Source organism: Cebus imitator, unplaced genomic scaffold, assembly GCF_001604975.1.
Source record: "Cebus imitator isolate Cc_AM_T3 unplaced genomic scaffold, Cebus_imitator-1.0 Scaffold237, whole genome shotgun sequence".
Lineage (NCBI taxonomy): Eukaryota > Metazoa > Chordata > Mammalia > Primates > Cebidae > Cebus > Cebus imitator.
In genome coordinates this window covers 3,431,923-3,447,131 of record NW_016107552.1, presented here as the reverse complement: position 1 = coordinate 3,447,131, position 15,209 = coordinate 3,431,923, and the positions used below count along the sequence as shown (strand labels likewise).

At 49.6% G+C, this 15,209-nt stretch overlaps 1 protein-coding gene across 2 annotated transcripts in view; it reads right to left on the bottom strand.

The window, feature by feature from the left end:
* SMARCB1 (SWI/SNF related, matrix associated, actin dependent regulator of chromatin, subfamily b, member 1) overlaps positions 1-15,209 on the bottom strand; it is a 44,020-nt gene that overhangs the window by 26,573 nt on the left and 2,238 nt on the right. Inside the window, exons 2-5 of one of the 2 annotated variants that reach the window (XM_017498092.1) lie at positions 12,729-12,840; positions 10,885-11,014; positions 4,742-4,879; positions 3,245-3,372 (exon numbers count right to left, since the gene is read on the bottom strand). In XM_017498092.1, coding sequence (XP_017353581.1) covers positions 3,245-3,372; positions 4,742-4,879; positions 10,885-11,014; positions 12,729-12,840 — 508 coding nt within the window. Of the gene's footprint in view, positions 1-3,244; positions 3,373-4,741; positions 4,880-10,884; positions 11,015-12,701; positions 12,841-15,209 lie in introns of both variants that reach the window. The other variant, XM_017498091.2, reaches the window with a different exon arrangement.

The following is a 15,209-nucleotide window of genomic DNA, read 5'->3' as shown; positions in this document are numbered from 1 at the left end:
ACTTTGTTCTAAATTACTTTCCATGGGCATCATATTTTACATGAAGACTCCTAGGAGGAACAGCCCAGTGAAACTCACTGTGGAGTTCACTGGCAATCCTGGTTTTCCTTAATGTAACATGCCCTTTTCCTGAGGTCTGTAGGAAATCTCAGATTTCAGGACCACGTGTGATTCTACTTCTTCGGAGCCACAGGGTGCTGCTAACCTAGACCACACTGAGTGTGCAAATGATCTTCACATTTCATCCTACCTGGTTCTCAAAGAGCCATACCAGAGCCATGCCCAACTCCGAGCAATGTTCACCAAATAAAATCTGAGTTCGATTTTATACCACCTAGCTTCATTTTCCTCTTTATCCAGGTTTTCCTAACCACTCCGTTTTCATTTGCTTTAGTCATTTGGGCCCAGTGTCCTTATTGTAAGCTTCCTTACATCCTTTCTGGAACAGGGCAGGGGTATAAACAAACAGGAACTTTCTGTATGTTGCCCAAAGAAAGGTAACAAGACAGGGCATGGACTGATTCAATTTGAACAACTAAGTTCCTATGCTGGGCTAGATACTACGCCAACAGAAAAGGCAGCCAGATGCGGTGGCTCACGCCTGTAATCCCAGAACTTTGAGAGACTGAGGTGGGCAGAGCACCCGAGGTCAAGAGTTTGAGACCAGCTTAACCAACATGGTGAAACCCCATCTCTACTAAAAATAGAAAATTAGCTGGTCATGGTGGCACATGCCTGTAATCCCAGCTACTTGGAAGGCTGAGGCAGGAGAATCGCTTGAACCTGGGAGGTGGAGGCTGCAGTGAGCCAAGATCGCATCATTGCATTCCAGCCTAGGCAACAAGAGCAAAACTCCGTCTGAAAAAAAAAGAAAAACGGCAATTAAAAAAAACAAGGCCCCTGACCTTAAAGAGTTGAAATGGAGAGGGTGAGACAAGAATTAACAAATAAGTATAATGTGAGCCAGCAGAGATAAGCGGGGAGCTCTGCAGAGATAACAGGCGTTGTGCAGCACTGGTGGTGGCCTGGTCCCCACGGGCTGTCCTGTCCCTGTGTTGGGGCATGACCAGTGAACTGTACCTGTCCCCATCTACACTCAACACAACCTCCTGGAGTCTCTCACCAATGTCCTCCCTCACCCATGGCTCCTCCCACTGGCATCCCCCATTACCAGCTGGCCTGTGGGCCCTAGGGGACAGGCACCTGGGCACATGGCTCTCAGGCCTTCTTCTCAGGGCTGGACAGAAGCCTTTGGACTCAGGCCTAGCACGCTGAGTGCCTGCAAATAACCAAAGGAAGCAGCCTAATCCTTCCAGAAAGCTCAAGGCAGCCACATATCAACAACCACTCATACTCGCCTCCCTGAGGAAATCCCTTCTGAGAGAAAAATGCTGCAACTATGTCATCTGCTGTGGAGACATCTAGAGCAAGGGGAGTTTTCACAAACAAAGGCCAAACCTCAGCCCAACAGAATATGCCACACCCTTTGAAGGCTAAAATAATCAGAGAGAGGCTGGGCACGGTGGTTCACGCCTATAATCCCAGCACTTTGGAAGACCAAGGCAGGCAGATCAAGAGGTCAGGAGTTTGACAGCAGCCTAGCCAAGATGGTGAAACCCTGTCTCTACTAAAATTACAAAAAAAATTAGCTGGGTGTGGTGGCGCGTGCCTGTAGTCCTAGCTACTCAGGAGGCTGAGGCAGAAGAATTGCCGGAACCCAGGAGGCAGAGGTTGCAGTGAGCCAAGATCACGCCACTGCACTCCAGCCTGGGTGACAGACTGAGACTGTCTCAAAAAAAAAAAAAAAGTAAAATAAATAAAGATGATATTCACTGTACTTTGTCTGAACATAAAGAGTATGTTAACTATAAAAATTCTTTCAGGGCCAGGCACAGTGGCTCATGCCTGTAATCCCAGCACTTTAGGAGGCCAAGGCGGGCAGGTCACAAGGTTCAGAGATTGAGTCCATCCTAGTCAACATGATGAAACACAGTCTCTACTAAAAATACAAAAATTATCTGGGCGTGGTGGCGGGCATCTGTAGTCCCAGCTACTTGGGAGGCTGAGGCAGGAGAATCGCTTCAACCCGGGAGGTGAAGATTTCAGTAAGCCAAGATCATGCCACTACACTCCAGCCAGGAGACAGAGAAAGACTCTGTCTCAAAAAAAAAAATAAGTTATAGAGCAGCAGGTGCTAAAAAGAAAAAAAAAAAGTTCAGCAGGATACAGATACTAAGTAAAAAAAAAAATTGGTATGCAATAAGATCTTAAAAAAAAAAAATAGTAATAATATCCGGGCGTGGTGGCTCACGTCTGTTAATCCCAGCACTTTGGGAGGCCAAGGCAGGCGGATCACGAAGTCAGGAGATTGAAACCATCCTGGCCAACATGGTGAAACCCCGTCTCTACTAAAAATACAAAAATTAGCTGTGTGTGGTGATGCTTGCCTGTAATCCCAGCTACTCAGGAGGCTGAGGCACAAGAATCGCTTGAACCCAGGAGGCAGAGGCTGCAGTGACCTGAGAATGCACCACTAAACTCCAGACTGGCAACAGAGTGAGACTGTATCAAAAAAAAAATGTAATAAAATAAAATTTAAAAATACATTCTAACACACTTAGAAAAAGATAAGAGAAACAAAGGAATGCACAATCCTCCCTCCCAGATGGGATAAGCACTCTAAACACCTGGGATGCACATCCTTCTAATTTTGCTGTCTACATTTGCACAAAGACAGCGTTCTTCAGGCTTTGGAAGGTCAGGAAAAGCCAGAAGAGATGGCATCTGACCCAGGACTTACAGAGTAGGGATGTCCAAAGAGGTGACCGGTTAGGGGAGGAGAGCGGCACGGGAGCACACGGGCAGCCTCGCACAGCAAAAGCAGCGTGGCTGATAGGACCCAAGGCGGGTGTGTGCAGGGCTTGGGGGCTGAACTGGGTCTGAGTGGCAGTGTCGTCATCATCCATGCTATGCGGACCAGCCCCCTCCCATGCCAGGCCCCTTGGGCTACCCAACCTCAGTATGGGGAAAGGCGTCCGAGGCTCACATGCCCAATCCACAGCGAACAGCAGCAGAACCAGGGCTGAACCCAGACCCCCAGACTCCAAAACTCCAAAACTATGCCCTGACATCCTATGTGTCAGGTTCGGAATCTGCCTGACAGGCAGCTGGCAGGAAAGGGGACTGTTCCTACATAACACACAGGGGCTGGGGCCAGCCCCAGCAGAGCCTGACTGCCTTGTACCATTCATGTTCCAGGTGAAGGCGTCTCGCAGCTTCTGCCCGTCAATCTCCATGTCCAGCCGGATAGGGACCAGCACCTCAGGCTGAGATGCATTCTCGTGGATCACAGCAGGGTCATGGTCGTCAAAGCTGAAAGCAAAATGGCAGCAACAGTCAGTGAGGGTGTCAGGGCCCTAGGGTTGTGAGTTTTCAGCCTCCCTCTCTGCACAGCAGGCCTCTGCAAACCCATCTGGAGAACAAGGCCACTTGTCAGCTAACAGCTGAGGGAGCAGACGAGCCCAACAGGAGTCCTGGGGCCACGGTCTAATGGGGACAGGTGGGGCCATAAATGACAAGCACCAGTCTGTCTGCAATAGGATCGACTTGGGCAGTGTTGGAACAAAACCCAGACATACTGCAAAAGTATAGTATAGATGCCTGAAATTCAGTACGACTTTCATAGAAGGCTGTGGGAAAGGAGAAGGACATTTCCAGAGGAAATATTCCAGCAAGGCCAAGGCAGCTGAATGGTGGAACTGCTGAGGATGTACCAACAGACCACAGAGCACAGATTCCCTGAGGAGCAGTGGTCAGGGATGCTGCAAAGCTAGCGGATGTTGAAGCACCCACAGTTCTCCTCTCAGGCTATGCAAACTGGCCACTGCCGTGAGGGAGTCCCAGGAGGATTCCAAGCAATGGAGTTGGGTATTTTGAGAAGATCAAGAGGAAGAGTCCGGCAGGCAGGTTGGTAAGATGGAGCTGGAGGACAGAAGAAACCTAAGGGCGTCTGGGAGCCTGGAGAGGGCTGAGAAGTGCCGCCAGGGATCTTGGGAAGCAGATGGAAGACACAGAGAGAAATAAGCTGAGGGCCAGGCATGAATGCGCTGGGAAACCGGGAAAGGGACAAGGATGCTGGAGAAAAGGGGTGGCCGCTCTAATGGAGAAGGGGACAGTCAACTAGGGATGGGAAGAAGAGATGGAGGGAACGAAGAGAAGGAAGAGGAGGAGGAAAGAGGATGGGAGGGAGGGAAGGAGGAATGACAGAAGGAAGGAAGGACGAATGATGGAAGGAAGGAAAGAGGAAAGGAAAGGGGAAGAGGGAGAACGGGGCTGAGCCTCAGCAGAGGGAACTGCAGGGCAGGAGATCTGGGCGTTCTGACAGCAGTGAGGGTGTTCTCAGGCCTGAGGCAGGGTGAGAGTGGGGCAGAGTGCGGTGGTGGCAGCACCAGGCCGTGAGAAACTGAGGGCAGAGAAAGGGCCCAAGGGCTGAGCCCCCAGAACTCCACTTGAGGGGCCAGGGAGGTGAGGAGGACAACGGCAAGGTGACAGCAGGCAAAGCCAAGGAGACTGCAGATGACATCCTGGAAGTCAGGGAAACAGCAGTTTGAAGAGGAGGAGTTACTGCAGCATTATGGGGAGCACAAGGTCAAAGCAGTGTTTTTCTGGGGAGGAGGGAACTGAAATCTGGAGAACTAAGGTGGAATCAGTATGGAGAGTGAGCACAGCAACGCATCCGCACCAAAGGGGGAAGGTTCTCTTCTTGTCCCGGCCCATGCGGTTCCTGTTGATGGTCGTGGAGCATGGCACAGCGTCCAGGTGGTGGGAGCTGTTGGGCAGGGTGGGCACCCACTGGCTATTCCTCTTGGCCTTCTGTTCCCTGAGGAGATACAAGAAAAGTCCCCCTATTAGTCTAGGAACCTGATCCTGCCCACCAGGCATCAACTCATGCTCAGAGGATGCCCACTGTACCTCCATCAGGCTCGAGGCTCCTGTGGGAGTTGTCTGTGCACTTGATTTTGCAGGGGCCTGCTCCCCAGGCTGTCATAAGATGCTAGAGGTACACGGACAAGGGCGAAGGTATGGAGGGGCACCAGACACAGTACAACATGCAGGTCGGCTGCTAACCCACAACTGTGGTGTGCGGCACTATGAGCCGGGCATGGCTCCATGGAAGCACTTCCTGGATGCAGGGCAGTGGTACAAGGAGGAGGCATCCCAGAGGGGTGGACAACAGAGTAGAGCCTTAGACACTGAGTCAGGGTTCACTTGGGGGAGGGGCACGGGCAGCAGCAGGGAGAGACCAAAGGGCAGTCCAGGGAGGAGGATCCCAGGGAGGGGGCTGATCATAGGTCTTACATGCTCCATAAGAAGATGACTTTACTCAGCAGGTGGCTGGGAATCCCCAGGGTTTTGAAGGAGGAGACATGATCAGGCTATGATTTTAGACGTGCTGGCCATCCTGAGATACACTAGGAAAGGCCTCTGGCCTCTGAGCTTCCACAGAAGTGAGAAGATGCGTTGGTAAATACCTTCCAGAGGTGACATCCAAAGTAATTTAAATAACACATGTCCCATTAAGAGTTTGATCTTTTCTCCCAAATTCCAGGTTGCTTTTACTACTAAGAAAGTATCAAAAGCATCAGGCACAGTGGCTCACACCAGTAACTCCAGCACTTTGGGAGGTCAAGGTGGGAGGATCACCTGAGATCAAGAGTTTGAAACCAGGCTATGCACGGTGGCTCACACCTGTAATCACAGCACTTTGGGAGCCCAAGGCAGGTGATCACCTGAGGTCAGAAGATCAAGATCAGCCTGGCCAACATGGTGAAACGCTGTCTCTACTAAAAATACAAAAATTAGCCACGTGGGGTGGTAGGCACCTGTAATCCCAGCTACTCAGGAGGCTGAGGCAGGAGAATTGCTTGAACCAGGGAGGCAGAAGTTGCAGTGAGCCGAGATCACATCATTGCACTCCAGCCTGGGTGACAAGAGCGAAACTCCATCTCAGAAAAAAAAAAAAAAAAACCAGAGTTCGATAGCAGCCTGGCCAACATGGTGAAACCTCGACTCTACCAAAAATACCTAAATTAGCCAGGCGTGATGGCTCACGTCTGTAATCGGCTACTCAGGGGGCTGAAGCATGAGAATCACTTGAACCCAGGAGGTGGAGGTTGCAGTGAGCCGAGATCACGACACTGCACTCTAACCTGGGCGAGAGAGCAACACCCTATCTCGGGGGAAAAAAAAAGCATTTTAAACTAAGGCTCCAGGGATGACTGAGACAAATGAGAGCATTTGGTGCCCGCTGTGCTCTGTGCGTTCCCATTTTCCCCAGCAAGGCTGTGAGCAGGAGCAGGCAGCAACTGTGTGTCATTTCCCTGTGTGGCCCCAACACCTGCACAACCGCTTCTGCAACAACTACTCAACAGTGCAGAGCAAGTGATGACAAACGTTTGACGATGCCCTCTAAAGAGGAACCCGGGAAGACAGCATAAAGGTCCTTCTCCTTTCCAGGGGGTGGAGGAGGGCAGAAGCAATGGCCACGACCTGCCTGGACTCTGGGCCCTTTAACGCTTTTCCCTTCTAAAGTGGGGGTCACTTACACGTCTGATGCGAAGGACGGGACTACTCGTTGGTTGCTGGTAGGGAGAGGGAGAGTTTTGTAGTACCCAATTTGGGGAACATGGAATCAGTTTGGGCAGGGACTAAGAGAGGGGACAGCAAGAAAGGGGTCCCCACTATAGCCTATCTGGGTCATGGTTCCTAATCCTGGCCACTCAGACTCAAAGAGCGCAATTTTTTTTAAAATTTTAATTTTATAGAGTTGGGGTCTCACTATATTGCTCAGGCTGGTCTCAAATTCCTGGTCTCAAGCAATCCTCCCACCTTGGCCTCCCAAAGTGCTGAGCGTACAGGTGTGAGTCACCAAACCTGACCCCAGAATGCAAAATTTTAAGTAGCACATTCCTGAGCCCTACCCAGGTGGAGTGACTTCCCACCTCTGAGGAGGGGCCCAAGAAGACGGGTTCTTTGCAGCTTCCATGGGTGATTCCCAGGCAGCCGAGCCTGTATTCAGAAACCACAGATCTCGACCATCTTTCCTCTTTTCTGATTGAATATGTTAGACCTGGGCTGAGCCCCTGTCCCTCATCCTGCCCTATCTCAGTAGCAAGTTCTCATTTCTAGGTCTTGCTACCACCTCAAGTGGGCAATGCAAGCATCACCAGACACAGTGCATGTAACATGTTCAGTCATACACAGAATCTGCAAATCTAAGTCATAAAATTCAAACTTCTAGCCGTGCATGGTGGCTCACCCCTGTAATCCCAGCACTTTGGAAGGCCGAGGCGTGCAGACAACCTGAGGTCAGGAGTTCGAGACCAGCCTGGCCAACATGGTGAAACCCATCTCTACTAAAACTACAACAAATGAGCTAGGTGTGATGGCAGGCATCTGTAATTCCAGCTACTTGGGAGGCCGATGCAGGGAAATGGCTTGAACCTGGGAGGCAGAGGTTGCAGTTAGCTAAGATCCACCACTGAACTCCGGCCTGGGTGACAGAGCAAAACTCCGTCTCAAAAATAAATAAATAAATAAATAAACCTTCCTTCCATTGCAATCCCAGGACCCCTGAGAGAGGGCACTCAGCCTCTGCTTGAATTGCCCAGTGACAGGATGGGGAGGGTGCCAGTCCCCTTACCGGGCTGACTGAGTAGTGTGGAGCCAGCCAAAGCCACTTCCCTCAAACCTATGCCAGCCCCCACCCCTGGAGACTTGACCTCCAGGGTAACAGGATTCCACTCCTGCAGCTGCTCCTCACATGACGTGATCACCATGAAACTGTTTTATCGCCCCATAAAAGATTCCCAGCTGACGTGTGCAGAATTAAAGTGCTGTCCATATGTACACAATTTCCTTCTGCAACTTCCCTGGGAAGGCCAAGCCATCCTTATGTTCTTACCACATCCCTTGGGGGAAAAAGAATCTGCAAAGCACACGTCTATAACACTGGCCAGCCTGGAGGCATGCCACCTTTCTTTGGGGGAATCATAAAAAAGAAATGATTTTCCACAGCCACATCACTGAACAATAATCCTTTTTCTCCCTTAATGCTCCTTGGGCTTTGTGCAGAGAAATGCGTACTTTCTTGAGAGCTGAATGCACAAGGCAGACGGGTACAATCTTGGTTTCTGCACGTCTCACCCACAGGAGCCCTGTCTCGGGTCACTGCAGAATCTACTTAATTACACCATGTATGGGTCACAGCCTTGTCCATTCAAGTGGCTGACCCGTCACTTACCTAGGCTTTCCTTAAGTCTGGATACTTAAGTGACTCCATATTCTCCAGTATTATTCACAATGCTACAAAGAATCTCTGTATATATAGTGGGTTAATCTCTGTATATACAGTCAAGACCCTCCTGCCTTGACTTTCCAAAGTGCTGAGATTCATTTTGTTCTTTAAAAATGCTTCTTTGGGACAAATTCCCAAAGGTGATATTAATGGGCCAGAGAACAAAAAAGTTTGATGTCAGGATGCTTTATAAAAAGAGCACCTCCGGCAGGGCATGGTGGCTCACACCTATAATTCCAGCACTTTGGGAGGCTGAGGCGGGCGGATCATCTGAGGTCTGGAGTTCAAGACCAGCCTGGGCAACATGGTGAAACCCCATCTCTACTAAAAATACAAAAAAATTAGCCAAGCATGGTGGCTTGCGCCTGTAATCCGAGCTATTCAAGAGGCTGAGGCAGGAGAATTGCTTGAACCCAGGAGGCGGAGGTTGCAGTGAGCCAAGATCGTGCCACTGCACTCCAGCCTGGGTAACAAGAGTAAAGACTCTGTCTCAAAAAAAAAAAAAACACCCCCAGCACATATGAGTGCAGCTCTATCACACCTTCCTCAGTTTCTTACATTATCAGTTTTTTGGGGGTTTTTTTTGTTGTTGTTTTTGAGAGGCAGTCTTGCTCTGTTGCCCAGGCTGGAGTGCAGTGGTGCAATCTCAGCTCACTGCAACCTCCACCTCCCCGGTTCAAGCGATTCTTCTGCCTCAGCCTCCCGAGTAGCTGAGACTGTAGGCACGCACCAACACGCCTGGCTAATTTTTGTATTTTTAGTAGCGATGGGGTTTCACCATATTACAGGCGTGAGCTACTGCCTCCCTGCCAGTTTTTTGTTTTATGCTTGGAATTTTTATTTATTTTTTTGAGAGACAGGGTGTCATTCTGTTATCCAGGCTAGTGGTGTGGGCTGGGTGCAGTGGATCACGCCTGTAATCCCAGCACTTTGGGAGGCCAAGGTGGGCGGATTGTGAGGTCAGGAGTTCAAGACCAGCCTGGCCAATATGGTGAAACCCTATCTCTACTGATAATACAAAAATTAGCCAGGCGTGGTGGCGCGTGCTTGTAGTCCCAGCTACTCAGGAGGCTGAGGCAGGAAAACAGCTTGAACTGGGAGGTGGAGGTTGCAGTGAGCTGAGATTACACCTCTGCACTCCAGCCTGGGCAACAGAGCAAGATTCCATCTCAAAAAAAAAAAAAAAAAAAAAAAAAAAAAAAAAAAAAAAAAAAAATAAGAGTAGAGTGGTGCGATCACCACAACCGGCTAATTGTTTTAACTTTCAGTACAGACAAGGTCTCACTGTGTTGCTCAGGCTCATCTCCTAGGCAACGTAGTTAACTCCTGGGTTCAAGCGACCCTCCTGCCTTGACTTCCCAAAGTGCTGAGATTACAGGCATAAGCCACCATGCCCAGTCTTATGCTTGAAATTTTTGAAATTACGCATGAATGCAAATTCCTCCCATGTTTGCCTACTCCTTGTACTTCAAGGTGTGGACCACCTTTTACCTATTTGTTGGGGTATCCAAGTTTGTTGTATAAATCGAGATGTACAGATTCTAGATATAACATCGTAATTTTCCAATTACTTGTCTTTTTAATTATTACCGTAAATACTCTTCTAAAGGTTCTAAGTTTTGTTTGTTGTTGGTGTTGCTGCTTTGTTTGTTTCTGAGATGGAGTTTCACTCTTGTTGCCCAGGCTAGAGCGCAATGGCACGATCTCAGCTTACTGCAACCACCACCTTCCGGGTTCAAGCGATTCTCCCGCCTCAGCCTCCCAAGTAGCTGGGATTACAGGCATATGCCACCATGCCCGGCTAATTTGGTATTTTTAATAGAGACAGGGTTTCTTCATGTTGGTCAGGCTGGTCTCAAACTCCTGACCTCAGGTGATCCGCCCACCTTGGCCTCCCAGTGCTGGGATTACAGGGGTGGGCCGGCGTGCCTGGCCAGGTTCTAAGTTTGTGGACATTCAAATCTATTATTTGTTTCCTTTGTGAGTTTATGTGAGCCACTAAATTTTCTGACAAATTATTCCCACTAATTTGTTTTTTAAGAGATGAGGTCTTGCTGTGTTGCCCCAGGCTTGTGAACTCCTGGCCTCAGGCAATGCCTCAGGCTTCCAAAGAGCTGGGATTACAAATGTGAGCCACTGTGCCCCACGAGCCTCACTTTCCAAGCACTCATAACTGTTTCCAGAATCCAGGACTTGGCTTACATTTCTTATGAAGAAGCTTATAAACCTGGCTAAGAAAATGCATAAGCACAGAGGAAACTGTTAAAAAGCGTTTCAATACAAAAATTAGTCAGGCGTGGTGGCAGGTGTCTGTAATCCCAGCTACTCGGGAGGTTGAAGCAGGAGAATTGCTTGAAGCTGGGATGTAGAGGTGGCAGTGAGCCAAGATCGTGTCACTGCACTCCAGAGACTCCATCTCAAAAAAAAAAAAAAAAAGATTTCAATTCAACTTCAACCCAAGCAGTTCTTGAGTCTGAGAAAAGACCTCACAGGTGTCTCCAGAGATGCCCTGGCCAGGAACGCATTACCTGAGGTAGGTGGGGGGCTCCGTGCTGATAGACACAGCCTTGTACTTCTCATCGTTGCCGTCCAGAATCTCTTCCACTTCCGAGGCTTTTAACAGGGTCACACTGGTGGCTAGAGTCGTGTATCCGTGATCTGTAACAGAGAGACGTCACTGGGTCACTCTGCTGGTGACGGTGGCACGCAGCAGCCAGCCAAGTGGATGCAGCACATCAAGGTCCTCGCATGCAGGAGGTGGGAAAAGCAAGGTGTCAAACTTACTACTGCCGAATGCTGGCCTCTTCCAAAAGGGCAATCTGGACTGAGTGCTTTACTTCCAAGTCCTACTGGGTAGAGCCTCCAATGGGACTGATTTGGATTAATCTGCCCCAGGACCACTGGCTCAGGGGCAGAGGGACGTGCTCAGGGCAGCACCAACAACTACAATACAGCACAGCCAGCAGGGACACTCAACTCCAGAACATATTCTCTTGGTCCTCACTCAGAGGAAAAGAAAAGCCCCAGAGTAACACCCCAGTGGGAAGAGGTCTGACACCACCACAATCCACAACACGATGCGAGGTGGGGAGATGGAATGGAAGATGGAAGAATACTTTTCTTTTAAAACAAGAGCCCAGAGAGTTGGAAAGAGCTGCTTCACACCAAACACGAATTTCCATCCCCGAGCCAGTCCAGACTGGAAAGCAGGACAGATTCTAGGAGGCTAGACCCCTAGCTCTTCTGGGGATCCTCCATCAAGAATTGCTACCTGTTTGCGGGCCCAGCCTGGCTTCTCCTAGAGAAATCAGTCGCTTATGGGGAAGGTATCTCCCAAGACTTAGCCCAGGGACTTGCGGAGGGGGAAGCAAAGCTGGGGACTCACTGTTAGAACTGATGCTCTGCTGGGGGAGGAGGGGGAACAAAAAGGAAACTGTTTTAAGCAAGTGAGTGGAAATGTCACAGCAGCAGATCAAAAAGAAGCTCCGGCTCCTGCATTAAAAGAACCACTACTTTCCCACATTGGACAAAACCACAGCAGCACCTACAGACACAAACACACAGGACAGGACAGACTAGGAAGCATTGCGCCTACGAAGCATTGCGCACGCGCTCACAGACACACCCAGGTCCAAGGCAGCTCTCTACAAGGCGCCATTGCCACGTGGGAGGCAGTTTCGCCACCTGGCAAAGTGCATGCTGTGTCCATACCCCAACGTCTCCATGGGAGTGTCTCCCACGGAGCCCCCAGAGTGTATGAAGCACCCTTTCGCCCTGCACAGAGCTGCCGTGACCCAAAGCCCACTAGTTTCACTAGTGTCGGGTGGCTCAACTAGCAAGCCCCAGGCGCACGCGGGCCACCAGGAGCAGGGACATGCACATGAGCTCTAGCACACTGGCTGCCAGGATGAAGTGCTATGGGATGGATGTGCTCTGGGACGCAAGCGTGAAAGCCCCAGAGGGGAGTGGGAGCTGGGGCCACCACCCGCCACTTGGGCTGCATGGAAGATGATTATGGCGACACACCCACGGCAGATGGCAGAGCATCGCAGCATTCCTAAAACGTTTTGAGACCAACATGTCTTCACAGCACCTGCTAGTGTCCTGGCCCCGGCCCACTCACATACCCACCGGCCCTGCTGGAAATACCTGACGGTGGACCACCAATGGCTCCCTGGAGCTGCTTCCTCACCTGGAGTGCTCACAGGGCGGCCCGCCCCTGGGATGCTCCCTGCCCGACTAAGGCCAAGGCTGCAGTGAAGACACTCTGGAGTGAAAACGTTTTATCTTCATGACATAAGCGAGTGGTTTTGAAACAGGTTTACAAACCCTCGTGAAGACGCACCCTTAGTGTTAGGTTTTGTTTTTTTACCATGTGACGATGCAACTATTTTCTTCCTCTCTTCCACAGTGGCTAGTCGCCTCCAGAGTGAGGGGTATCTCTTGTACAGAGAACCTCGGAACATACGGAGGTAGTTTCCCACCTATGAGTAAAGCAAGAAGGCTCATTATGAGGGTCGCAGCGCCACAGGGAAGGGGAGGGTCCTGGCACAGACTGCATCAAGCAACAGACAAACAGGCCTCGAGGTGGGCCCCAGGCGCCAAGCTTTTGGCGGCATTAAACACATTCTGCTGATACTAAGGGTTCAAAAGCAGTACACAGCTGGCCAGCATGTGTGTGCATCCCGACAACAGAACCAAGGCCTGGCCAGATGCCTGAGAGGGAGGCCCCCAGAGCTCAGCAAGAAGCTCGTAGTGATTTTGATTCTGGACTAAGGATCTCTGGCATTTTCCAGAAATGCAAGGCCTCTGTGACCTTCTTTTATCTTAAGGACGAGACTTTGATATTTTTACAATGTAATAAACACCAAAAGGTCTTTTAATTTTAGACAGATGCCAGATAATTTCCCCCATGGCCTGTGTTGCTTTGTTTAGTAACAAAACCCAAACCAGGGACACCAAAGGAATTTTCCAAAGGGTATACAAAGCACTTATTGGCAATCACCAGACTGCTATATAAATCATCACTGACCCAAACAATGGCTTCAGTTTGCTTGTACCAAATACTAAAAGTATGACTTCCTTAAGGAAAATAAATCTAGTCCTAAAGTTTTTATGAGGGCACCCTATTGTCTCACTGACTTTTCAAGTATGATCACTTCAGAGTCACACTGCAGAGGATGACCAGTAGATGGGGTGCCAGGTGCTGGCTCCACCTTTAACCAGGGGTCACTTCCAGTTTTCTGGGTCTCTTTACTCATCTGCCAAATGCTCAGCAACCCTGATTTTTCACCCCATGAAGGACCACTTCTATTATTTTTCCCATTTTATCTATCCAACATAGTATATATTTTTAATTTTTAAATTTATTTTTAATTATGATTATTTTTGAGATAGGGTCTCGCTCTGTCACCCAGGCTGGAGTGCAGTGGTGCAGTCATAGCTCACTGCAGCCTTGAACTCCCCAGCTCAAGCGATCCTCCTGCTTCAGCCTCCTGAGTAGCTTGGACTATACCTGTGCACCACCGTGACCGGCTAGTTTTGTATTTTTTGTAGAGACGGGGTTTACCATGTTGCCCAGGCTGGTCTTAAATTCTTGGGCTCAAGTGATTCTCCTGCCTCAGCCTCCCAAAGTGCTGGGATTATAGGTGTGAGCCACCACGCCCGGCCATACTATTAAATAAAAACGTTTCTCCATTTTTCATCAGTGACGTACATAATCAACAACCAGGGCTGCTAAACACTGTGAGAGAAGAGCTGCCACAGCGAGTCACTCGCTTTCCACACAGAGAGCACAGACCCCTCTGTGTCATTTGGCTTGTGCGTCAGTATCATCCAGTATCATGGTAAATGTAGAATTTCCATTTATGTTTTTTAAAAGAAATTGACAACACTCTCCCCTCTGACTACCTTGCAGGCCCTGCAGGGCTCTGAGACTCCTAGATGCCCCGCGCAGCCCCTTCGGAACTAGGAAACTGGGCTTGCCTTCCTGGCTTTCCCCTGAACCAGCCTTTGACCTCTTGGGACCTGGGTTTCCTGAATATAAAATGAAGGTGCTGGGCTTGGGTATCTGTTAGGGTCCTCGAAGCTCCATGACTCTGGCTTAGTAAATACAGCTGTCTGTTAACAGCAGAACAGTGACACATACTCATAGTAAATGCAGATGCCCTCTCAAGGTGCATGGAGGCACTAGGGATGTTGCTATGGCTGGCCCACCTCTCTGAATACAGTGTCTGTTTTCCATAGGGCAGGGGCCATCCATCCACTATTGTCACTGGAGCTACTGATTTCAATAGAGCTCTGACCTTGAACCCTTGCCTAAACTCCAAAGGTCTGATGATTAAGTCAGGCCCAAGAGAACAAACTGCTTCTCCATCTGAGTCTCTTATAGGCTGGGCCTCAGGAAGACTATTGTTACTGGGAGGCCCAGGAGTGAAGGGGGCTGAAAAACAAGACTGTAATTAGCTTTCTAAAAACTAAAATGTGCTTTGGGGAAGATCCTGGAGACCATCTAGTCTAAGCATCACATTATACACATGAGAAACGTGACACCAAGACAGAGCAGGCCTGGAATCAGGCCTCCCAAGGTTCTTCCCACTTGGCCATTTACAGCTTCTCAATTTGCTCCACCTAATAAATAAAAGTTTTCTTTTGAAGTGTCACCCACTCCGAGCCAAACTAAATACTTTTACACCCATTAGATCAGGTAAGCAACTCGCCTAGTATCACATGATGAAACTCAACACGTTTTGCATCCTGTAGTTAGGCAGGTGCCTACTGGCCAATGAGGACGATGCTGAACTGCAGCAGAAGGACAAGCACTGGCTCCATCTCCCCAGCACTGCCACCTTTG